The following is a 24,966-nucleotide window of genomic DNA, read 5'->3' as shown; positions in this document are numbered from 1 at the left end:
AGTTCGGGGGATCTTTAAAGTTCCTTTTAAAATGAGGATAACTTTATTAGTCTAGGTCAGGCCTTACCAACATGGACAGCCATTATCTGACAAGGATCCGCCCAAGAAGTATCGTTAAAACACCCTGAAATCTGAAAAAAAAGACAACCAAGCGGCTACTGTCAACCCATAATCAGACAAAACTACTGCTCAAAATAAAAGAGAGTCAATTTTCCGTTTTCAACTTTTTGCTTAAAAAAAAACCCCAAAAAACTGGACGGAATATACACGGACCATTCCAGTGTATGTGACGCAGCATTACCAGACGTCGAGGGAAGCAGCCTCATTTTTCAGCCTTCATTTTTTTCTCCTGGTCGGAAAACAGTAAAATTGTTAAATTGGCTATTTTGTACAAAACTGTAGCAGTAGGCCCAGCAAACTGACACCACAGAAACTATATATATATATATATATAAAACCCACGTTATAAAACGCAAGACAATATAGTATGTTTTATTTAGAATATGTACTATCAGCACAAAAAAAAACATATTTATAAATAATTTACACAATTAAAAAAGTGATGAAACGCACCCTCTACATTTTGAAAAGGCGCCCGTGTCGCATCTTTAAGCACCATGGCAACACAGGCCCAACCTCCGTCGCTCCCTCATTGGCTGCGTTGCCTGACAGCTCCAGGATAACCATTGGTACCCTCCCCTGTCAATTACCAACAGGAAGTCCAGCCTTCTCGTCCATTCGACTGGCGCTCCCCGCTGCTGCCCCGCCCCCTGGCAGATCCCATTGGTTGGCGGAGCGTTCTGTTTTGGGCCGCTGGCGAGACTCTTGGAGGAGGGGGAGAATGACTTCCGGTTTCTGGGTGAAATTGACACACAATGAGGAGCTGCGATCAACCTCACTAAATCTGCCGTAAATAAAACAGCAGCAACAAAAACGCAGACCATGGACAATCAGGTAACGCAGCCGCTTCTCTCGCGTGGGTTATACTAGCCAGCCACTGCTTAGGAAAGCGTTTTCCAAACAGAGTACATTCATTTCGGCACACACACACACAATAAGGTGCTGTGGCGAGGCCTTGGAAATCAAAACCGGAGACAATCAGGTAGTGGAATTCATTGATTCCGTTTTGTCAGAAGGGAATACCCCCACGCAGGTGACTGGCGGTTCAGTCCACTTTGCTGTGGGTTTAGCGAGTAACGCTTTCTGGAGAACGGGGTGGAGGTAATGTGCTGCCGGCGCGCGTTGGTTGTGATCCGACTTGTGTTGGAAACCAGGGAGTATTGTTACTCGTGTTTATTGCAGTCAGATACTCCTGCCAGTGGCAGTGATTGTAGGGGCTGGCTGGATTGTAGCCGCTAGTATAATCGCTGTTGTTTCAGACCCCCCAGCCTTGCTGTACTTGTCCGTTAAGTTCAGAGAAAAAACAAAACCCGCTGTGGAAAGTCGCCAAAGTTTAAACTCAACCCCCCCCTCCCCCTTCTAACGAGCAAGTGCGAGTTGTGTTAGTTTTGGCCCCCATTTACTTTCTATGCTTTTGAAATTCTTACACTTAACTGATTTCATGCCGGTTTGAATACTACACCTACGGCCGTCCGCTGATCGTGTTATTTTGTAAATCTACCGCGCTAACTCCACAGTTTGTACTGTGAAAAGTGTGATACGGTTTCGAGATGTGCCACTGCTGCCTGTGCCGCTCCGGCGCAGAAGGGGGTTGCCCGAGTCTGGAATTTCACGTCAAGGCGAAGGCCACACTCTCACGGTGCGATCCGATCCCTCCCCCAGCTCAGAGCAGCCCAAGCAGCAGCGATCTCCCAGCTCCAGTGCAGCCTTGTACAGCAACTCGGTGGGGTGCTTGGAGAACTACAGGCCCAATTAATAAGAGTAACGTCACTGATCTGCCATTACCCCGTGCATATCAAGCGAAAACTAATTCCAGCAGCACCTGCATTGCATGTGTAAGCTGTTGTCTAAGGTTACTAACTTAAATACATTATATATCACATATACTCTTTGACAAAGTGCGTTTTGGCTCATCTTTTTAATACTTTTGTGACTGGCAAGTAATAGTGGGTTGCCTAAGAATCTCCACCATGCTTACATTTTACTGAGAACTGCCAATTGTGACAAAACTTTGGGGGCATCTTTACCTCAGGTTCATGTGTCAGACTTTAGATCTTGAAGACTTACTAGTGTAGTCGTTTGACATCTGTAAAGGTGCAACACTGTAGATCATCCCTCTCCATGTTGGTCCGCACCTTTAAGTGTCCCCCCGGCTATTCTTGCTGACCTACTAGAGTCTCTTCCCAGTTAGAACTCCACTGAACACACTCTGTGCTGTCCTGTTGTCCGCTGAAACTGGGGTACTCTAATATTCCTTTCCACCAGCACAGCCGAGCCGTGAAGCCCTGGGGCCCTCGCGGTACGGGTGGCTCTCCACTGGCCGAGAGAGAACCAAACCGTGAATCTCTGGCCTCGCAAGACACCCGAATCTGTCTCGGAGCTGAGCAGGTCTGGGGGCGGGGTTTATGGTTTTCATATCTTGCTCATCAGATGCAAGTTACTGTCTCTCCAAGAAGCATTCTTCTCCTCTTTGAGTAATCAGCCTGTCGCTGCATTACAGTTGGATCAACATTGTGGAGGCATTGTAAGCTCAGTGATGTCTAGAAAACCTAGAAAGAAAAGGTGAACTTGAATGAAGACTCCATGATAAGTTTGACATGCACAAAGACATTTAGAGGCATCCATGCCGGGTTATGCTGTAGACTTCTCATTGAGACATTTTGGTGTTAACTCGTTTTTTTTTCTGTTATTACCGTGTAGGAAATGTACACCTTTCAGGGGATGCAGATTATTCTATTCTAGCTGTCCTGTGATAGTGTATTTGTTCTGGATCGCATTGTCTTCTTTTGAGCTGTGGAAGAAAACCCGTTTGTGGATATTAAGTGGCAGGCAGTGCTGTGCTATTGTCGTTGCGAAACCTTTGTAAATCATTGAAGACAGGGAGGGGGTGTACTCTATTGACCTGTCAAATAGAAAAGTGTTGCAATTGCGTTTGCCAAGGAGTGTGTCTATAAATACAGCGCGGCCTGATTAACGTCAGTCGGTGGCAGCTCTCGTTCACTTGTATTGAAAGACATGTGATCCAAGGTCTTCTAGTGGCATGAAACTCGCACTAACCCTGCACCCAGACCTGGGTTTCAGTAATAGCCTTAACTAAGTATATTATTGAAATGATCAGGGGCCGGAAGTTCGATGTTGAATAAACTGTTCCTCCTAGCTGCATGAACTGCTGTTTGTAAATCTACAGCTGTGATAAGTGCGATCAGTTCAGAGCAGATTTACCAGGGCCTGCATGTTCAGTCTCCTGATCATATCAACATAGCAGAACAAGGGAAGTCAGAACTGGACTGGGTGCAGGGCTAGTGTCACTTTCAAGCCCTGCTCTGGTGGACAAATGCTAGTCTTTCTGAACTCCAGGATGTGTAACATGGCCTTCTCTATACCCTGCTGTTAAATGACTTTGGCACCAAGTTGTGATCTGGTCGTTTGTATTTTGTCAGCAGTTTATTTGAAGGCGTTGACTGATTAAAGAATCCTGGTGATCCACAGCTACAGGGACATGAGCATTTTTGAGAACTTCATTACTGTGCAGAACAACTGGGCACCTCGCCCTCTAGCTGGAGTGGCAAGTGGTGTCGGAGTTCACTCACTCAGTGTGTGGTTTCAAACATCCTTGACGCAGGTCGTGCTGTTATTTACATGCACAGATCACAATCTAAAGTGGACAAGAAACGGCAAAGATGTAGCAGAAATCAAAGTGGCATCTAGCACTCCACAAGGCACAGCGAGTGTATCTGAAAGACAGCTGCGGTGTCTCAGGTTGAAGTTGTGCAGAGTTCAGAAGCTAGTAGAGAGTTCATGGACTGACTGTAATGGCAGCTGTATTGTATCATTTTTTCTTTACCCCCTGTATATTACATAAATAAGGCTTCTGTTGCATAACAGTTTGATCCATTCCTGGTTTTACTCTGAGTTTAATAAGACACCCCTGAGCTTGTAACCTACACACTGGGGCTAATCAAGCTCGTAAATTCTGAGATCTAATGATTTATCAATGTGCCTCTACATCTTATCCTGTGGACAGATGTCATCGCGCATACAGAACATACAGCATAATTACAAGTACAAGATCTGTTTCTGTGATTTTATACCAAAGTAATCCATTGTGTGTCGGGTCTCTGAGGGATAGAAATAAGGCCCCTATTGCATAGCAGTTTCACCCATTCCAGGTTTTATTACAAGCTTGATTAGCTTGTGTACAAGTAACAAGCTCAAGTGTGCCTTAATAAAGTCATCGTAAAACCGGGACTGGATCAGACTGCTATGCAATGGGAGTCTTATTTCCATCACTCTCTTATTATGAGACGTCATTTCGCACAATCAGCCAGAACCCAAACTGCATGAGATGACACCCTCTCCACAGTTTCCTGCCTGAAATATCACCCTTTTTCAGTGTTGTCACAGATACACAACAGAAACAGATACACAGCAGAAAACAATGTGTAGAACAAGGCTGATGCATCTGATAAACAATACGAAAAAAAGATTGAGAAATATACAAATTGCGAATACCTATGACCAGTGCTGTATGTTTTTCTGAGGTTTGTGTTTTGGTGTAATGCCTCTATCAAGTTGAAACTTGTACGTGCCTGTGTGCGTGTGCACTAACACCATATCATTATAACCACACTGACTAACAAGCATCTGACCTTATGTGGGCAGAACAAAATGCACTATTCACGTTATTCATATTTCCTGATGGCTCTGTTAGTTGTAGTAATGTTTTTATTTGACTTTTACAGCGAATTCTGTATTTGGAATGCGTGGGCAGGGAGCAGTTTCTTTATGTGTGGTACATCTGTCCACTTCCCTTCTTTGTGCATTACAAATCCTGCATTTGTTTTGTGGTGCAGGGATCGAAATAAGACTGCCATTGCATAGCAGTGTGATCCATGCCTGTTCTTACAAGGAGCTGAATAAGATACACCTGAGCTTGTTACCTGTACACTGCGGCTAATCAAGCTTGTAATAAAACCTGGAATGGGTGAATCTGCTGTGCAGTAGGAGTCTTATTCCCATCCCTGTGATATCCAGTAGTAGCTAACTTCTGGACCAGGGTCAATTTAGTTTTGTTCAACCCTTGGTTCATATCTCTTCGGAGGTGTATATGCAGTATTGAGGAGATGTGCGTTTATGACTGTCAGATTTGAGATCTTTAGAATTGTGCTGCATCTTTTAAATTATTCATGTGTTCTTGTGATTTGTAAGGCTGCTGCAGGATCTTAAGAACAGGTTGCCTCAGTTTTTAGAAAAAAAAAAAAAACACTTTGCGTGTGTATTTGATGTAAGAACATCCTGTGAATGCAGATGGTCTGTTTGTGTTTTCTGTGATGTGTTTTTAGAACTATTCATCAAATTGTGATGAAACTTCTATTATTACAAGTGCTGTGCAGTAAAGAAATCTGAAACAGAAAGCTGAGAACATTAGCTTCATACTGGCAAACTTCGACTTGAGTCGGGTTATTGCAATCTTTGAATGGTCACCATTGTAACCGATTTGTAAGAACTGTCTTGTCCTGGATTATAATTAGGGGTTTTGGTTTTTTTCTTGTTAATTTGAATAGTTATACCCTCTATGCATCACTTTTTACAGCTTAGATTCGTTTTTGAGTTCATATTTCTTCTGCTAAAAAGGTCAGGGAATTCCCAGGTGTAATATTCTGCCGTTTTACTTTGATGAGGCATTTTAGAATATTGAATGAAGTTTTCACTACATGTTAACTGTACAGTTGGATGCAATCTGTGTTAGAGTGCTGGGAGAAATCCCCTGATCCCTGATCCCCTGTCCCCTCTTCTCCTGGCAGTGCACGGTGCAGGTGAAGCTGGAGTTGGGACATCGTGCTCAGCTCCGCAAGAAGCCCACCACGGAGGGGTTCACCCACGACTGGATGGTGTTCGTGCGCGGCCCCGAGCAGTGTGACATCCAGCACTTTGTCGAGAGGGTGGTCTTCAGGCTTCACGAGAGCTTCCCAAAACCCAAGCGAGGTGAGCTGGAAACGGGGAGAGGAGTGGGATTGCAGGGGCGGGTGGAGGTCCAGTGTTTGCTCTTAAGAGCCTCAGTTTCATAAACTATCTAAATGATATCTTCATCCCGATTTAGTTTAGGGGGACCTGCACATCCCAAATCCTCAGGATTTCTGTCTTTGACTCTTATCCCAGGCTTCTGTTACGTGATACAGTCCAAGTGTCTTGTTTCAACCTCAGACTTTAATAATTGCTTGTAGCCAACAGAATAATTGCACCAATCTGTATATTTCAATTAGCTGCATCTCAAATGCTCAGTTTTGAAGAAACACTCACTTTCCATACTCAAAACTGTTGGAGGCATGCTTTGCAAAATGAGAATTCTTGAACCTAGTGTAGTTCTTAAATAACAAACGGAATTGCACAACAATTACGATTGTGGGAATCACAATATTGCACCTGAGCTTGATACCTATACACTGGGGCTAATCAAGCTCATAGTAAAAACTGGAATGGGTAAAACTGGTATGCAATAGGAGTCTTATTCCCATCCCTGGTATGGTCTTCATTGAGAACTGTGTTTAAAGTCACAGGTCTTAACGTCAGGTTCAACCTGGGAACTCATTTCTTAAGAAGCTGTGTGTTTTTTTCCGCATTTAAAGTCCTCATTCTGGTGAAGGTCGTACTGCACTCTGATTGGCTAGGGATGCTTGAAGCCTTGAAACCTCCGCAGAGGCCAGCCTATCGGATGGTTCTGAACTTTGACCCCGGCCAAGCAGCTTGGGGAGGGCTGAGATGACGGTGGTTAACAGGTGCTGATTAGCCATGCTGTGAAGAAAGGCTTCTCTGTGTTAAGAGAGAGAGAGAGAGGGGATCGCGGGGGGTAAGAAGCAGAGTCAAGCGGTCGCACTCTTTGGAAAGCACACTGGCCTCCAGCTCTGGCGTTTTAGTGGCCAGCCGATTACCCAGGGCACTGCGCTGGGGAGCAGCTACCAGAGGAGCAAGGTTGGGTTGACTCTTTGCTTATAATATGGATTTGTTGAGCTGCTGGCAGGCACAGCCTAACAGTCAGGCTCATTGCTTAGGGGAGAGCTACTGTATTAGAAACAAGGCAGTTGTTTTCAATGTTGGTAAGTTCCGTTCAGTAAAACTCCACTGATAACATTCTCTAGAACTGAAAAAATGCAAAGCATGGCACATTTGCTTACAACGTACCTGAGAAACAGAGAATTTACATTTCAGATTAGTCTAAAAGTGAGCCTGGTTTACTGGAACATGGCTGGTATTTTTTTCCTGAACTGGAAAGGCAGATAGTTTTGCAGTTGTTGACTTGATGTTTCTGCGGTATTGTTTTCTTTGGGAATATCATTTTAAGTAACCGTGAGCAGGGTTAGTTGAGAGAGAAAACCTTTTGGCTTTTTAGCTATGCTTTGCTTTCCCGTGCACTAAGCTTCTGAAACTTTCGAAGGGCTGTTGCGTTCTGTTCAGTATGGTCAGAAACGTATTTATCTATTTTAGTGCCGAGACAAATGTTTGAATATTCAAACGAAGGCATTTGTTTGTATTAGAAACGACTGTTTAAAACAATATGGTCTCAAAGATACCAATGCATGAATAATGTGTGAAACAGATGCAGTTGTCTGTCTTGAATATGTTTTGAAGTTGCTCTGCATGTTGAAGCAGTCAGTCCAGCTGTGCGATGCTGACACTAATGCCTGTGTCCCCCCCCGTCCCCCCACAGTGTGTAAGGAGCCCCCCTACAAAGTGGAGGAGTCGGGCTACGCTGGCTTCATTATGCCCATAGAGGTCTACTTCAAAAACAAGGTGAGTGCAGCCTTGCCTTATCTAACAATCTTTTTATTTATGTTTATATAAAGAAACAATATGACATGACTGCCTATTTACAGTAAATACTGCCCATTCCCTCTATAAAAATACAATAAGATAAAATCCAAAAATATATATTTATATTGCTCTACTACTGTGGGGCTGTCATCATAATTGCACATACAGCAATCTACCCTTAAAATAAAGGATAGGATTTATACTTCAGTCCCATTTCACTGAAGCAGGGCTCCAGTATACAAGCATGGGGTTTCTCAGTATTTAAAACACTAAGCAAAGCAGATTCATTCATTCAAATCTATTCAAAACCAAAACAGCATTTGCTCCAGTGCAATGTTTGCACCACTGAAGTAAAACAAAGAATTAGCATACTAATGCAAAGTACAAGCAAACAAGCCATATTTTCCCGAAAAGGAATACACAGCTAATGCTTATCGACAGCACATTCCCACTCCCATTCCAGCCCACTGTTGTAAAATCGGCACATCGTTGTTTTGGCACTGTCAGCCTCACACATCCCCTCATGCTCAAATTCTTTTCAGCGTTCGCTCAAAATTATACATTTGGGCAAGTTCTAGAGAGAGCTTCCGTTTCCCTTCAGACCGCGTCTATGGTAACGGCTGAGCCTTGACAACTACGATTGCAAGTATTCATTTTCAAGTATTTTTTTGTATAAACCTCCCAAAAATGTGTTTGTGATTTTTTGTTTGATTTCGTTTTTATGTTGCGTTTTGTTTGATTTCGTGTTATTTTGTATTTGCGAAAAACACAGTTAATTGGTTATGTGTGAAACTGGGAAAAAAAAAAACAAATAACACAAACCGATTCTGAGAGAGCCAATGGAAGGAGATAGAGATTGAATCCAGGCCAGGACCATGCGTTCTCTCAGTCTCCTGGTTTAATGAGAAGTAGAATCTCATCCCTCATTTCCATTGCTTTATGCAACAGCTGAGGCTTTTCCAAGCCTTGTACGAGTGCTAGTTAAATAATGTGTGTTACCTGAGCCGGATCATTTCAATTGCAAATAATGCTTCTAAAGCGTGCAGCATTAGGAACTACAGGTACTTGAGTGCCAGGGATGCTCAAGCCACTTGCACTGTGGATATAAATCCCCTACCAGCAGGGAAGCAGGCTCCTGTTGTGCTGGATATAGTGGAGGCACTTGGCATCCCATGTCATTTTTAGATTTTAAAAAAAAAGGGGAAATGCAATTTGTGATGAAACTTAGCATAGTCGTGTATCCGAATCATGCAGATGTAGCCATGCTGTCATGAGAAGCAGTCTTATCAGTTCAGTGCAGGTTTACCAGGGGCCTGATTGTGCAAACTCCTGTTCATTTCACTCCTGGTAGTAGTGGCGCCTGGAGCATCGTTATCACTGCTGCTCTGCGAGTGGGTTTGAGCTCTGAAGCAGAGAGAACCCATTCGGTCACCACAACTTCCCTTCACAGCCTCTCAGCCTACACTTTGATAGTGTTGAAATGCAGCTGAAAACGACATTTCCGTCTGAAAGATGAAGAAGAGAGAGAACTTCTTACTAAAAGCTGTAGTATAAAGGGGATAATGAACATTGCTATGTGCTTTGAGGCTGCCTAAAAGATGTGTGTTTGCTGTATCAGTTAATGCTTTAGCATTGCTGATGTGAAGATAAAGTTTCAGGTTTACTGAAAGTAAAAATGTGTCCATTTCTTTTATTACAATACAAATTTGAGAGCTGATCTGTTTGGGACGGCACATAGTGGTCTTAATACTGAATCAAGGAGTGAATGTGACTTCAGATTTCTGTCAGTAGCCTGTGCAAATCTGGACTGGCTTGCAGCGTGGTCTCAGGCGTGGTTTACTGTACTTCACGTCATACAAGTATTTGGGTTGGGGTTAAAATGTGGGCAGACGGGTTACACCAGTGCCATTCCTCAACTTCAAACAAGTAATTGCATAATTTTAATGTTCTGTGGAAGTAAATCCTATAGAAATGATATTCTGTGCCCAAGACCTCTTTTAGTTTTTACTGTGTTGTGAGTTGTCCCTTGTCTTAAAGCACTGCTGCACCAGCACACATTTTGACCTGTTCATTGGGGTTTGGGAAACAGTGTAACACTAACAGCAGTCTTCCACAAGATAATAAATGTTTCCCCTGCGGCACCTGCCCTGGTTACACATTAGAGAAGATTAGTTTGAGTGGGGGTTGGGGGGGTTGTACTACAAGCTGTTAGTTTCTCACCCCTCCCAGACTGGAACACAACTGGTTTTGTAGCTGAGTTACAATTCAGTAAGTACTGGCAGATTCCTTTGTTAAATTAGCAGCATAGCTGGGGGTGACAGATGCAAAAGCAGTTAGAATGAAACAGTGTGGCGGGGGACACACCCTCTTTGTATTTAGTATTTGGTTGTTTATTTTTTTTAACTTCAAATAAGGGCTATATCTTGGGATCTCTGCTCTTCAGTATGTATTGGGAATGCCTGTGTGTCCGTACTTGCTAGAACAGACATACAGCGTGCTCCTGACATCCCTGTACTGTGTTGTAAGGTTAATCCTGTTCTAAAAAAACAGTAATAAAATCCAGTTGAAGGTAGAACACTCCCCAGGGTACGGTGCTCCTCCACATTTTGTGTGGAATGTAGGGAACGTTTCCCGGGGCTACAGTGAACCATCCCAGTTTCTGCTTGTTCCAGCTTCTTTATCTGATTGGTGGGGGTGTTATTGGTCTTGGTTAAATCCAGCTCTAGAGAGGGTCTGGAGCTCACCTGAGCTGCACGTACTGGCAGTCTGTGTGGGAAGGGGTATGGTAAGTACAGCAGTTACTTTTGGTAACGTAACGGCAGATTGGAAAACTTTAAAAGCAAGAAGGGTCACATTTTTGTATTTATTTGTTACTTACATTGCCTTTATGGTGTTTTGCTCTTCCAATTCAAATATCTAAAAGTCTGTGTTGAGGTGCTTTTAACTATGAGTTCAGGAGCTGCTTTTCAATTCTAGTTGTCTGCCACAGACACATGTGTTCCAGTAATCCATTGCATATCCGACTGCGGTGGGACCAGTCAAGGCAGATAAATGAATCCTGTTTTAAATACCATTATACACAGCTGTAACAATAACTATATTCACACAATTATAGTTTTGAGATTCAGCTTTTAATAAATCCCTTGTTTAGAAAGAGACAGGGTATTCATGCTTGTGACAGGGTAGCCGTCTGCCGCGTGGGTGCGTGCATTCGCTGCTGAGTGACAGGCAGGAGATCGAGACGGAGGTTGAAGTTCCTCCCTGTACAGCTCACGTGACACTACCAGCAATGGCAGCGCACGGAGCACATACAACACAGTGTACGGAAACTTTAGTAGGATCTACAATCTCTGAACTAATCTTCTCTGTTCAGTACTAAACTAACGTTGCTGAAGAGATCCTGGTGGATTTAACGGTGAGGACGGAAATGCGACAGATTGCTGTATGTATAGGGCAGCAGTGTGGAGTAATGGTTAGGGCTCTGGACTCTTGACCGGAGGGTCGAGGGTTCAATCCCCGGTCAGGGACACTGCTGTTGTACCCTTGAGCAAGGTACTTTACCTAGATTGCTCCAGTAAAAACCCAACTGTATAAATGGGTAATTGTATGTAAAAATAATGTGATATCTTCTAACAATTGTAAGTCGCCCTGGATAAGGGCGTCTGCTAAGAAATAAATAATAATAATAATAATGTATTAACTAGTGCACTGCAGTGTATTGCTAAAAAACAAGCAAATGGGAGGTTGATTCATTGCATAGCTGATCACCAGATCGCTCTGGCTCCTCCTTCTATAAAGACACTTTGCATGATCTGTACCTCGTTACACATATCTGTAGCAAACCGATAGAACTGAAGAGCAGCTCCGAAACCTGTACCAGTGTTTGAGTCCAATAAGAACCACTCCGAATGATTGCAAACGCCATGCTAAAGTCTGATTTTTGATGAAACGTGTTTTATTTTACTGCATGTTGCTGAGAGTATCTTATTCTGCATCTCAAGTTCGTGAGTTTCACAGTCTAAAGGGTGCACGGAGTTGGCAGCATTCAGTCAAGGAGATCAAAGTGAAATTGGTAATATTACAATGCATTTCAGTTCTCTGCCCCGAGCATCTGGAATCTCCTTCCTGATGGCCTGAAGCTTTAACGGTCCCCTAGAAAAACATGTTTTAAAGTTAAATGCTGGGTGTCACTACCTAGACGAGAGAGTTTTCTGTGCTGGTGAAAACCATGCACGTTTACCCAGCACCAAAAAAAATACAAAAAAAAAATAAATGGGGTTGTGTTTCTCTTGCAGGAGGAGCCTAAGAGAGTGTGTTTTACCTACGACTTGTTCCTGAACCTGGAAGGAAACCCGCCTGTCAATCACCTGCGCTGTGAGAAGCTCACCTTCAACAACCCCACCAGGGAGTTCCGACACAAGCTGGTCAAGGCAGGGGGGGTGAGTGAGGCAGGGAGAGGGAAAGGAGCAGGGCCGAGGAGGAAGGGAGAGGAGCCAGGGCCGAGGAGGAGGGGAGAGGAGCCAGGGCTGGGAGGAGGGGAGAGGAGCCAGGGCTGGGAGGAGGGGAGAGGAGCCAGGGCTGGGAAGAGGGGAGAGGAGCCAGGGCTGGGAGGAGGGGAGAGGAGCCAGGGCTGGGAGGAGGGGAGAGGAGCCAGGGCTGGGAGGAGGGGAGAGGAGCCAGGGCTGGGAGGAGGGGGTGAGCTCAGGAGGGGAGTGGTTGAGAGGGTGTGTAATAACCAAGACTTCCACTTTTTCATACTAAAAAAACAAGTAATTATCCTCAGAAATCCTTTTTTGTTCTTGAACATTTATCCAACAATCCTGTTTTTCAATCGCTCAGTATTTATAGAGGTTGCGGAGTGTTACCGCCTTCCTCGTGAGTGAAATAAACAGAGCACTCAATACAACTACAAAGTATGAAAAAGAAAGTATGTCTGATACTAAATTTAGCAACTGAATTCGGGGAAGTACTTTCCTATTAAACTCTGCTGAGCAAAGCGTTATCGTTTGCAACAGTGTGATTCACCTTGTCATTCTGTCATTGGATTTGAAAGAATGCAAAATAGATCACAGAATAAGATCCAGTAAAACAAGTGATTCACCCTGCAGTGGTAAATAAGAACGTTTTTGGACGTTGTATGAAAATAAATAATGAACTGTGCCATCTGCTTTTCTATGATGTTTGCAAACGTTGCTGTCTGTGCTTTCCTGATACGGATGAGCTCACTCCTGGACCTGGCGTTCCTGTGGTCACAGAGAGACAGACGGACGGACGGACAGAGAGACAGACGGACGGTTAATTTGTTCTGCTCCTCCTCTCGTTCCCAGGTCATGGTGATGCCCGAGGGAGCGGAGGCCGTCACCAGGCCGAGTCCAGACTACCCCATGTTACCCACAATCCCCCTCTCTGCATTCTCCGATCCCAAGAAGACCAAACCTTCCCACGGGTCAAAGGTCAGTTTAATTCCAGTGTGTTGGTTTAGTGAACGGACAGAATAAAAAGCTCTCTTGTGGGTTGTCTGAAAGGTACAAAAAAATATATTTGTGTCCAAACCAATTATTTATTTTTTTTAACTGTTTTCAATGTTACGTGCATGAAAGGGTTCAGACACTTTGGCCGATCTATCCTATATTACATGTGTCTGTAGCAGACAGCTAGAGATGAATCCCAGCTCCTTAACTCATAGTCAAAGCACCTTGGAAAGGGAAGAAAAAAAAGCTAAAAAACTAAGACTTGCTCTTTCATTCTACCTCCTGTCCCTGTACTAGAAGCACACTCAGTGCTGTGAATATATTCTGAATATGATCGCGCTGCACACATGCTACTGTATAAACACTAACATCTTTATTTGACATGCAGATTTTCAACTAACGCTTCTACTCTAAACCCTCCATGCCTACCTCTCCCAGGAGCCCAGTAAAGACAGCAGCAGCAGCAAGACGTCCAAGCCTCACAAAGTGACCAAGGAGCACCGGGGAGAGCGGCCACGCAAGGACTCCGAGAGCAAGGGCTCCAGCAAGGGGGAGGGGGAGCGCGAGGCCAGCAAGCCCGCCAAGGAGGCCCCGTCGGCACGGAAGCTGGACAGCAAGGGAAACAAAGAGGAGGTCAAGGCGCCCCCCAAAGCAGCGTTCAAGGAGCCCAAACTGACCCTGAAGGAGGCCAAAATGGAGGGCATGTCCCCAAAAGGTGGGGGGAGCGGAGGTGGAGGGGGTGGGGGAGGGGGCGGGGCTGTTGGTGGGGGAGGCGGCCAGCCAGAGCCCAAGGCATTCAGTAAGAGGCCGGCCAACGTGGAGTCCCCCAAGCCCAGCACGAAGAAGCAGAAGAAGGGCAGCTCAGAGAGTTTGAAGAGCATTACCGGCACCTCCCCCCGCGTCTCCTCCTCCACCGCCACCACCGCTGCCCCGCCCCCCCCCAGCTGCCCCGAGAAGAAGCCCCCCAAAGAGAAGAGCAGCGGCCGCCCGGAGAAGGTGAAAACCGAGACCACCGAAGTGAAGGAGGTGAAGAAGCCAGCAGAGACGGACGACTCCAATTCCGAGGACGAGGCCTCGTCGAAATCGGAGGTGAGGCGCGGTGAGCTCCATCCAGAGTGGCACACTGAAATCACCTGAGTGTTCAAAAGCAGGAAGCAAAAATAATCTTTAGACTTTCTGACAAAAGCCTTCCAATCCGTCTGAATGCACACCGTGGAGGCCTGGCTCTGAATCCAGCTCAAGTCACGAGTGAAATGAATGCAGTGGTGTGTCTTGCTTTTTAAGACCATAATTCATGTTCATAATAATCAATGCATGTAAAGTATTACTGTTATATCACAGTTTTGCTTCGTGCTTTTGAATAGTCTTCTCAATATATTGATGACTTATCTCATATTGCAGTAGGAATACAGTTGTTGAACGCACCCCTACAGTTTAGTGTATAGTGAATTGTGAGATGCAGCTAAATCCACTGCTGTCGGTGCGCTTGACCTCTTTACCTTTTCCCCTTCCAGTCTGTGCCGTCAAGTCCGTCAAATTCCAGTTCCAGCTCCGATTCCAGCTCCGATTCGGACTTCGAGCCCTCGCAGAACCACACTCAAGGTACCACACTCCCAATCCCCAACGCTCTGCTTAACACCAGTGGCTGCCATTGGCTGTTTGAGACTTTTTTCACCAGTGCACACCTAGTGCTCCCAGTTCATGCCTGGGCCAGGTCCCCCTTTTGTAAGAGAGAATTAATCGGGACTTCGTAGAAGCACAGCCGAGTGGTGCTCAGGGTGAGTCATACAGCTGTGTTCCGTTTCAGTATGGAACATGAAAGCTGAAGATTTCTCCCACTGAACACTGCGGGGTGGGGGGTGAATTGAGACTAGGCGTCTGGCCAACACACTGCTAAGAGGAAGGGAGTCAGGCTGTAGCACAGAAAGGGAATTACTAGGAACCGGCGATTACTGAATACAAGGAATACGTGAAGCAGAGGCTGTGGGGGCCTGAAAGCGCAGGCCTTTGATCAGAATGAGATTAAAAGCCCTGTCTGTGTGGGTTATCTTTTTATCTGGGATCCAGCAGCGGTTTTGTAGCTTGTGTTGCAGCCCACATTGTCAATAGAGAATCTAAGACAGGCTTTTAGAAGGGAGGGATGACATCAGCTTCCTGTCTGAGTTCTCGTAAACTTTTGACTGTTCTTTATGGTTCCTAAAATTAACACAGAGTTTGGAAAAAGAACATTTTGAGTTTTCTGCGCCGTGATCTTCGAATAAACTTCAAAAGGAATTTAAACTTAGTGCCAGCGCTGGGGTCAATTAGAATTCTGATTACTATCACAGCAGAATTGTTTTCTGAAATTGCAGTTACAATTACAAGGATATTTTGTTCAATTACATTTACAGTTACAGTTCTGCTGCAGTGTTTACAATCACACTGAAAAGTAACAAACCGCTACACACTATCATTTTACTCCCTCTTCTAAATAACCCAGCAATAATCACTGGTGCAAATACAGAAACATACTAGAGAACTTATTTTTTTTAAATAAATGGGGTCACCAAAAGTGTCCTTTTTACTCCTGTGCGAATCAACCATGTCAGTGTTGTGTTAGAATTGATGCAGCATTTCCAGGATATTCGCCTCAAAGCAACACCAGACTTTACAATAAATCGTAATACAGTAATCCGTCGCGTAACTGCAGTGGGACCAGAGTCAGGGCGGATATGTAAAAAGTCAGGTAAATGAGTCCTGTTTTAAATACCATTATACACAGCTGTAACAATGACTATATTCACACAGTTATTGTTTTGAGATTCAGCTTTTATTAGGGAGCTCCTCTAAATCCCTCGTTTAGAAAGATACAGGGTATTAATGCTAGCAGGGTAGCCGTCTGTGTGACAGGCAGGAGATCGAGACGGAGGTTGAAGTTGATACGCCTCGCAGGCAAACAGAATTTATTTACATATCAACACACTGAACAGCTCGCGTGACACTACCAGCAACGGTGGAGCACGGAACACATACAACACAGTGTACGAAAACTTTGGTGGGATCTACAATCTCTGAGCTAATCTTCTCTGTTCAATAATAAACTCTGGCTACTTGCCCAGCTGTCTGTGGTTTCGACTTGTTTACTCACTCTTCGGTATTCAGCCCTGGGTCTGACTCGCTCACACACTCACTCACTCACTCACTCACTCACTCACTCACTCACTCACTCACTCACTCACACACGCACCCACACGCACCCACACGTCATTGAAGTTCAGCGTCTGGGAGGTTACTGGACATCCTCTGCTTTTGACCAGCTCTGAGGACACCTGGTTGTTCGTCCCATGCGAATCATGCTTATGTGTGTGTGATCTGTATATGTGGATTTTCCAGAAAGGGTGTTTTTTCCAAAACTCTCAAAATTTCCACCCAAGATTATGTTTCTATAGTTTCAATGCAAAGAACCACACCTTAGAAAAAGCTCTGGACAAGGTTGGAAGAACACACAGGGACTGTCGTCCGCACAGAGTCATCTAACCTATAATGACCGTGTTTGTGTTGACCAGCCTTCAGTGTCTGAATCGCTCTGTGCTGGGATTTCAGAGACTCAGTTGATCATTTATCCTTAAATCCAGTCCAATTCTGTGAGTTAACTATCATTGACGACAGCTTTATTATATTAGTCTTGAGCAAGAATACTGACGCCCACACCTTGTGTCTTAAGTAAGGTTCAAGATACAGCTGTGGCCAAAAGTTTTGCATCACCTAGAATATATATAATGAACATAATTTTAGATATTTTATTTGACATCCTGTAATCAAAGAAACTACAAAATTCTACCGGAAACCGTAGTAGTAGTACAGTATTTCTGTTAGATTTCAAAATGTCATTCTGTAGGGTGATGCAAGGTGTTTGGCCACAGCTGTGTTTGAATTGCAGTGTGTCCCTGCTGGTTTTGCACTGAGCTCTGCTCTCTCCTCCCAGGCCCCCTGCGCTCCATGGTGGAGGACCTGCAGTCAGAGGAGTCCGACGATGATGACAGCAGCACCGAGGGGGAGACGCCGGTGAAAACCAACCCGCCCAACAGAGACACAAGGTCAGTGTGTGCGTCTGGCTCGGTCACTCGCTCAGCCTGGACCAGTCACTCGCTCAGCCCGGACCCAGTCACTCGCTCAGCCTGGGCCCAGTCACTCGCTCAGCCTGCCTAATAATGACAATCCTGAACTCCCATAAACCTTTTGGGCTCATCGGTCTCTTAAGCGGGCAACGGTAATATTCAGTAGACCTTGGTTAAAGTAACTCTTCAGTTGGCTTTGTTTCACCTTTCATTCTGTTTCCTTGGCAGGTTAAGTCTGGGCAGCGAGAGTGACAGCAGCGAAGGGTCCCACCCCCGCAGTCGAGATCCTCCGCCCCCCCCTCTGAAGCACAGCTCGGCCAACAACAAGGTGAGCGCCCCCTCTAGTGGATCAGCGGGGGGACTGCACCTCGCTCACAGGCTGCTCAGGTTCACTGTGTTGTCTGTGTTTCAGAGTGCGGTATCTCCATTCTTAGCAGAATGAAGAGTGCAGTTGCTGGGATCCAAGCTAAGATTTAAACTCTCTTTCTGCCAGGCTAAGCAAATGATCGAATATATCCAGGGACATGGGCAGGGAGAAGTAAGACCATTGGGAAATGTAAATGGGAGATCGAATCTTAGCCTATGCAAACCAGTACAGCTTTTTGTAGACCGAAGTGTGTATGCTACTTTTTATCTAGAGAAACTGTGGATGAATGACATATAATAGTTATTATAAATGACATATCAGCAATCAACCAATCACAGTACAGTATTTGCCAAAATTATCTTATCCTGTGTACAGATGTCATCCCGTGCATAGAACTAGAGAAAAGGTGGAGAAATGACATAATCTTGAAAGTGCATCTTGACGTGATCAGTGTGACTTTCCTTTTGCTCAGGTCTCTGGGAGGAAGAGTCCAGACCCCTGCAGCAGACCTGAGAAGATGTTGAAGAAGGGATACGACAAGGTGAATACAAATCAACACTGGGCTGCGTGAAAGTCTTCCCCTTCCGGGAGCTCTAAATGAGATAAAGCAGATTCATTCCGGGACTCCAGTCCAGGTTTTCCCTGTGCCTTTGTTAGTTACCTGTATACACAGTTATTATTATTATTATTATTATTATTTATTTCTTAGCAGACGCCCTTATCCAGGGCGACTTACAATCGTAAGCACAGTTTCTGTTTGTCTCCTCAGGCGTACACAGACGAGCTTGTGGATCTGCACAGGCGGCTGATGGCACTTCGAGAACGGAACGTCCTGCAACAGGTAAGCCTGCCTGCCTGCTGTCATGTGACTAGCTGGGAATGTAATCCTCCAGCGATGGGGGGTACTGTGTGTGTCTAAATACCAGCTCATAAAACCGTGATTAAACATTATTTAGCTTTCTGGCCGTGCTGATCGATATGTGAGCTGCTCTGGGCACCCGTTCCTGATTGTTTGGAGCACCTTGTTCAGAAGTGATACTGTGATGATCCGGTGCCAGCAATCCCATGCTAAATGCAACTCTTCCTGCATCCATTAAGAGCAGATTCAGGGGAGACGTATGGCAGGTCCTGTAATGACTTGGCAAGAGCCTGGATGTTCAGATTGCAGGCATCATTTCAGTAACACTTCTCAGAACAGGTGACACACCTGTCATTGCTTAGCGTTACCACAATATCATGATGGAAATCCGAGAGATTCAGGGTCCAGACCCCTTTTGAGATTTCCTCGGAGTGGCAGGTACCTCCAGCTGCTCCTGATTCAGCACGACACCCATTGAGGTCTCACGTCTTGTCTTGGAGGGCATTGCTAGCAAGCGAATAACATTCTGCACATGCGAAAATCAAAGTGACTAATGTGTGGGCTAATGAAGTCTACGGTATATCAGAACCATTTATCTGAACTGGAAATTTGTAGTAAAAATTCAAACAAATCTGTACCTGCAAACACTCAAATGATAACTTGAACCCAGGAGATAAAACATGTCCTCTCCCCCCTGCAGATTGTGAACCTCATCGAGGAGACGGGCCATTTCAACGTCACCAACACCACCTTTGACTTTGACCTCTTCTCATTGGACGAATCGACTGTCCGTAAACTACAGAGCTACCTGGAAGCCACGGCTACGTGACAGGAAGTCCGGGAGCGGGCGGGGCTTTGTCTTTCCTAAGAACTCGGGGTGGGAAAACAAAAATCAAACAAACGACACAGGAAGCTGTGGCAGCGGAGGGGGGGTACCAAGAGGGGGAGTGGCCGTCGTGCACCCCAATCCACTGCCCCCCCCCCCTGGAGCGAGAGATCTGCCACCGTCACAGCGAATAGACACTCAGAGGCTGTATCTTATATAGATATATTATATATATGTGTATAGGTATAGCCGGCAGCGTGACAGGTTTTCTGTGGTCACACTTGCTCTCGATTTTATAACATGCACAATGGCTGGACTGAGACAAGGTTCCAGAGACACAGGCCTGGCTCGCAGACCCATCCTTTTAGTTTTCTTCCTCAAATCCAGTGTTTCTTCATCTTCAGTAGTTTTGGGTGGGATTCGGTAAGTTGCCAGGAGAGGCGTGAAGCTGCAGGTCCCTTCTGGGTTCGGGTCGCACTGTTGTAGGCACCATGATGTCATCGTTGAGCAGAATGGTTTTTATCTGCATTCAGGACTGGGTTCCAGCACCCCATGAAATTATTTAAGTTTTAAAGCAGAATATGCACGCCATAGACTGCCTGACGTATCTTTTAAAGTGCATCTCGGTGTGGATGCAAGTGTCCCTGTTTGCGTTCCTCGGATTGCTTCAATTCACCCGGTCTCTCTCTGTTTCGGTCGTCGCATCCTGGTGGCGTTTTAAAGCTCCTGTCGTCGGTACAGCTCTCAGAATCACGTGTAACCATTAACCTGTCCCCCTTTCAACACTAAGACACCAGACAGTAAGAAATGCCACGTAGAACCAGCCGAGTTAGATTCAGGGAGATATGTCGAGGCCACACTATACCTTTTAAAAAGCTCTTGATATTTCATACCCACACCAATGTGCTGTTTTAAGAGGACTTTATTTTCTGTGGCCTGGGGAGTCCATTTTAAATGACTGTATCGAACTGTGTTAAAGGCACCCGAAGAACCAAGCTGAGCACTTTTGATTTGAAGTCTTGTGTGTTTTTAAAGGTCTTGTTTTAAAAGCTACTGCTTCACCCCTCTCCCTGTACCTGACCTCCCCGTGTATCGCCTTTCACTGGCTGAGTTAACCCACCACAGTCGAGCATTTGAACTTCAGCTTGCTAGATTAGAAATCCAATCGACATCGCTGCTCCAGATTTTACTAAGTTTAAGTAACTACTAAGTTTTAAGAGTAAATCCCATTTTAATAGATTTTCTGAGGTCAGCATTGAATGCTGCTGCTATGATTTTTAGTACATCAAGTTCCCCTTATTTATTTTTTTTAAGTATTGTAGCAGCTCAGAATCACTCCGTTTTTACTGTTTTAGTAACGCATCATGCATTATTTCGTAGGGGTCAAATGCAACTAAGGAAGCACAATCTGGAGTAGCTTATTAAACAGTCTGAGCGTGTAGGAGTCTGGTTTGTTGTTTTCGTCTGCAGGTTATTTATATTTATTTATTTAATTAGTTTAATTTGCAGAGTGCCCATTGAGATTGTAATATATTTACAGAAGCAAGCATACACTTTCTACAATGCAATGTATCGCATCCATGCACTCTAGGGCTCAAGTTTGTTAGTGACTTCCCAAAGGTGTATGTATATTAGACTGTAAGGATTTCTTTTGTAGAACAACAGCACCCCTCTGTGGTCAGATGGGTTCATTGCAGTTGAAATCCTGGCCAGTTTGAATTCAAATCCCGTTTACCGAGTTTGAAAAACGGTTAAGCAGCATTCTAAATGGTTAAAGGAAGGTGTTTTGAGGGATTTTATAAAATGTTTACAATACCCACCGTTTCCAGTGTTTCAGTCCGCGCCTTGTATGAAGATGTTAGATTTTTATTAACAAACTCTTGAACCTGGGCCAACATTAGCCCAAAAAGAAATTCAGCGGCTACCAAAAAAAAAAGTTTCTTAGGCTGCTGAGCTTTTGCTTCAGTGCAAAGTTGACACCAAACAGAAACTGAACTAAAATGCGTTTATTTTTTTGCTTATGTATAGTTTTGTCATTTGACAGAAAACAAAATGGCACAAACTTTGCTCTGAAGCAAAAGCTGATTCTGTGTTCCCTGAAAAACCCTGAAGATTGTGACTGAGCAAAGGGGCGTGACTTGAATAACAGGTTCCCATTGGCTGAAGGACGCCGGTACTAGCCAATCAGAAGGTATTAAACAGGGTAGAGACGGGACTTTGAGCTCTACTTTCTCCTGGCGCTGAATCTAAATATCTTCCATTATCACCTTTCAGTAGAATGACACCTTTGAATAAATAAGGCCTGTATTAAGGAACTGGACAAAAACAGGAGAAGCACCTTTGATATGTAGCTCTGCATTACATATTCTCTAATCTAAAAGCACCCCCCTGCAATTCAGTGTGTCAGGATGGGCAAGGCAACTGACAGACTGTGATCGGTGGCTCTCAGTTGGCGGGTGCTTCTGCATTCCAGCTTGCACATATTCCTGAGTTCAATAGGAAGGAATTGTTCTCATTCACGAAGGGATGGTCACTTCTCCCCCCAGAACAATAAATACCTTGCATCCTCTGCATTGAATCAGTGGCGACACAGCGGCCGATTGACAGTGATATGGCAGGTGTTTCTAATTTTGTTGTCCCAACTCCCTGTGGGGTTGTTTTGGGGTACCTGCCGGTTGTGCAGTAGTGGTGGGGGAAGGTGTTTCCATTTCTTGGGATTGTGTTTCGACTCAAGGCAGATGAACCCCATTTAGTAAGAGAACCCCAACAATTAGCGAGTTGAATTAGCGAGGCTCTGTAATTGTGCGACTGTCTGCCCGTCCGAGGAGGACTGGTCACCTGGGTTGAATTTTACTCTTGCTGGTCACATTGTGATCATACCCAAGTATGAGTCAGCCTTTACAAATGGAATTGGACAGCAAATCACACCACCTCAGTCAGGCTGGTCTGTACTGCTGTGCTGGCAGCCCAGATGTGAACCAGTTCCCTTAGTCTTCTCAGAACAGTGGACTCTAGTCCGAACACACGGGGATCAGATGAAAAGCTGTAGGTTCAGGTACTGGTGTTCTGGTACAGATCACTGATCCGAACAGGGTTCAGGTTAGCGTGGGTCTACTGTACCTGGAAACACCGATCAGAATAAGCTATAACCTGAAGTTCCACTCTGCTGTCTGAGAATATACCCAACAGGCCTGGTTTGCTAACAAATTGCAAATAATGGACGTTGTTCAGCATATTAACTATGGAAGTCTTTTCATCTGGAATGAAACTGCCGTAGGGTGTGCACTGAAGAAATGAACTCGTCTATTGTCACATTCTTAGTATTTTCCGTGCATTTCGACTCCTATGCAGGCCCACAATTTTGCATCCCTTTTTTAATGCGAGCAGCATTTTGAAACCGTGTTCAGTGTGTTGTTTAGCATTTTAAAATGGAGGCAAATAACTTCTTTTCTCTTACAAAGTGCTGAACGCTCCAGAATCCAGCCATGTTGATTAACACTAGGGCAAGCATGGCACCAATCAACTTACACGGTTTAAATCGGTCTGGAGACTGTGCTTGCAGTGTAGACTCTCGCATTGATCCGAGTGCTGGGAGCCAAAGGGAAGATTAAAATACAGCACCTGGACATTTTTAAAATCTTTGACATAAAAAAAGACTAGCAGTGAAAGTGACTGCCCTTCTCATTATGTAAACCCTAGTGACCCTCATTGTTTTTACATGTGTCTGGTTAGTGCCTGGGTTAGGCGTCAGTGTGGTCTTTATATAATAAATCCTTGATCTACAGTTACTTGTGCCGCTTCACTTTGCTGTCGTCTCGGTTAACGTTAAGCTCCCCTGTTATTTATTTATTTATTTATTCATTTTTTCCTGAAGGTGAAAGAAAAAACAAACAATGCCGATCAAACTATGAGCATGAAATTTAGTAGGAGCAATTAAATTATTTAAGTCTTTGCTTGCGATTTTTTTTTATTTGTTTTCCTTTCAGAAACACTTTTCACTCAAGGGGTTGATTTTAAAACGCTTGTTCATTTTCTGTGGCTGCTGTCCATTAACTGCAGATCCGTTTTTCTTGAAGGAAGCCTGGATGGGAAACTGTATTCTAAGAATACAAACCCCGGCCCTGTAGTCGATGCATATAAATTCTTGCATTACTGCTACAGCAGAAGTGCTATAATGAAAGAGACCACGCAAGTAATAATGAGATGCAGTTTATTATAAGAGATACCCAGGTGCTGACACTGCTTCTAAAAGCAGACCTGCCTCTCAGAGATGGGGGGGTCTAGGAAAGGGTGCAAACCTACAGTATAATAATCTGCCAATAGTTAATATTCAGTTTGTTTGAATACCTCTGCACTTATTGGCAGTGACGAATCCAATACTTGTTTTAATTACCTAAGCTGTATTTTGATAATTGTGTACAATATTTGCATTAAATTAAGTTTCAATTTCTTTTTTTAAATTTTTACTTCAGTAAGCTGACAGACATTATCCCCCCCCCCCCCCCCCCCCCGAAACACGATTACAAAACCACAGCACCACGATGAATTCAGTGTTTCAAAGGATTTATCCCAGACCACTAAAACACACACTAGAAAAATAATTCCATCTGAAACTACCAGGGAAGCGTTTCAGCTCAATATATTATATATATATATAGAAGTGTAAAATAAATGTAAGTAGGAAATCTACTGTGTGTATTTAAAGACAAATGGTTACATAAAGTACTTTTTAAACACATATATATATAGTTTTTTTTTATTTTTTACCTTTTATAAAAACCTCCTTTCAATGTTTTGAATGAGAACAATGTCTGCTGTTTCATTGTGATTTCAATGGGGTAAAAGAAATGCCACCCTGTGTTACTATTGCCCAAGTCAGAGTACAGTTTTAATCCCTAGTGTTGGGGTACTAAGCGAGGAAGCAATATTTTAGGGATGTGCCAAAAAGAACAGTGACCTTATGGCTGATATTTATTCCCTTTGTTGTATATTAACATTTGACCTCTGATGGGATTTTTGCATTGCACACAATGCCACTGCTGGCCAAATGTTTAAACTGCAGTTTCCCTATTTGGGGGTGTTAACTGGCCTGTGGAAAGGACCTTTAAACATGACAAATTATTATTATTATTATTATTATTATTATTTTATTTTTTATTTTTTTTTAACAATAAACTTGTTGATTACTGTAAAGTTTATTTGTTGGACTGTTTCATTTTAAACAATACTTGGTCCGTTGACAGATAAGCCCGGGTGGAGTTAAAGCATTCAGTCCTATTTTTTGTAAAGGAGAAAAACAATAACACACTTCATTTGTTTGTTTTTTTAACCTTGCTGGTTGGTATTTTTTATTCAATAGCAATAGCATACAGGGACCAAGGATGTTACAAAATTGTATGTTTCAGTTTGATCATTTT

The 24,966-nt window shown here is 44.1% G+C and overlaps 1 protein-coding gene and 1 long non-coding RNA gene across 3 annotated transcripts; one reads left to right on the top strand and one right to left on the bottom strand.

Moving 5' to 3' along the window:
- Positions 1-721: 721 nt before the first annotated feature.
- Positions 722-3,386, bottom strand: LOC131721060 (uncharacterized). Its single transcript, XR_009319838.1, has 3 exons — positions 2,814-3,386; positions 2,188-2,669; positions 722-855 (listed from the first exon to the last, which is right to left on the bottom strand). It is a non-coding gene; the product is annotated as an uncharacterized LOC131721060 (long non-coding RNA).
- Positions 826-24,747, top strand: LOC117966224 (protein ENL-like). Of its 2 annotated transcripts, XM_059014175.1 has the most exons (12): positions 826-954; positions 5,925-6,105; positions 7,826-7,908; positions 12,225-12,368; positions 13,257-13,382; positions 13,839-14,489; positions 14,915-15,002; positions 17,365-17,476; positions 17,726-17,825; positions 18,337-18,405; positions 18,634-18,705; positions 19,424-24,747. In XM_059014175.1, the coding sequence occupies exons 1-12, from the start codon at positions 943-945 to the stop codon at positions 19,550-19,552; spliced, it is 1,767 nt and encodes a 588-aa protein (XP_058870158.1). In that variant the 5' UTR covers positions 826-942; the 3' UTR covers positions 19,553-24,747. The 2 variants fall into 2 exon arrangements, with proteins under 2 accessions (XP_058870158.1, XP_058870159.1); XM_059014176.1 differs by lacking the exons at positions 826-954; positions 5,925-6,105; positions 7,826-7,908 and adding an exon at positions 10,393-10,714.
- Positions 24,748-24,966: the final 219 nt, after the last annotated feature.

This window comes from Acipenser ruthenus, chromosome 47, assembly GCF_902713425.1.
Source record: "Acipenser ruthenus chromosome 47, fAciRut3.2 maternal haplotype, whole genome shotgun sequence".
NCBI lineage: Eukaryota > Metazoa > Chordata > Actinopteri > Acipenseriformes > Acipenseridae > Acipenser > Acipenser ruthenus.
The sequence above is the reverse complement of the archived record's forward strand: the minus strand, read 5'-3'. Positions and strand labels throughout refer to the sequence as shown.

Bases quoted from the DNA above. Each gene is read 5' to 3' on its own strand.
- LOC117966224 (XM_059014175.1), top strand. The intron at 6,106-7,825 runs GTGAGCTGGAAA...GTCCCCCCACAG, and splicing joins CTTCCCAAAACCCAAGCGAG to TGTGTAAGGAGCCCCCCTAC. The intron at 14,490-14,914 runs GTGAGGCGCGGT...TTCCCCTTCCAG, and splicing joins AGGCCTCGTCGAAATCGGAG to TCTGTGCCGTCAAGTCCGTC.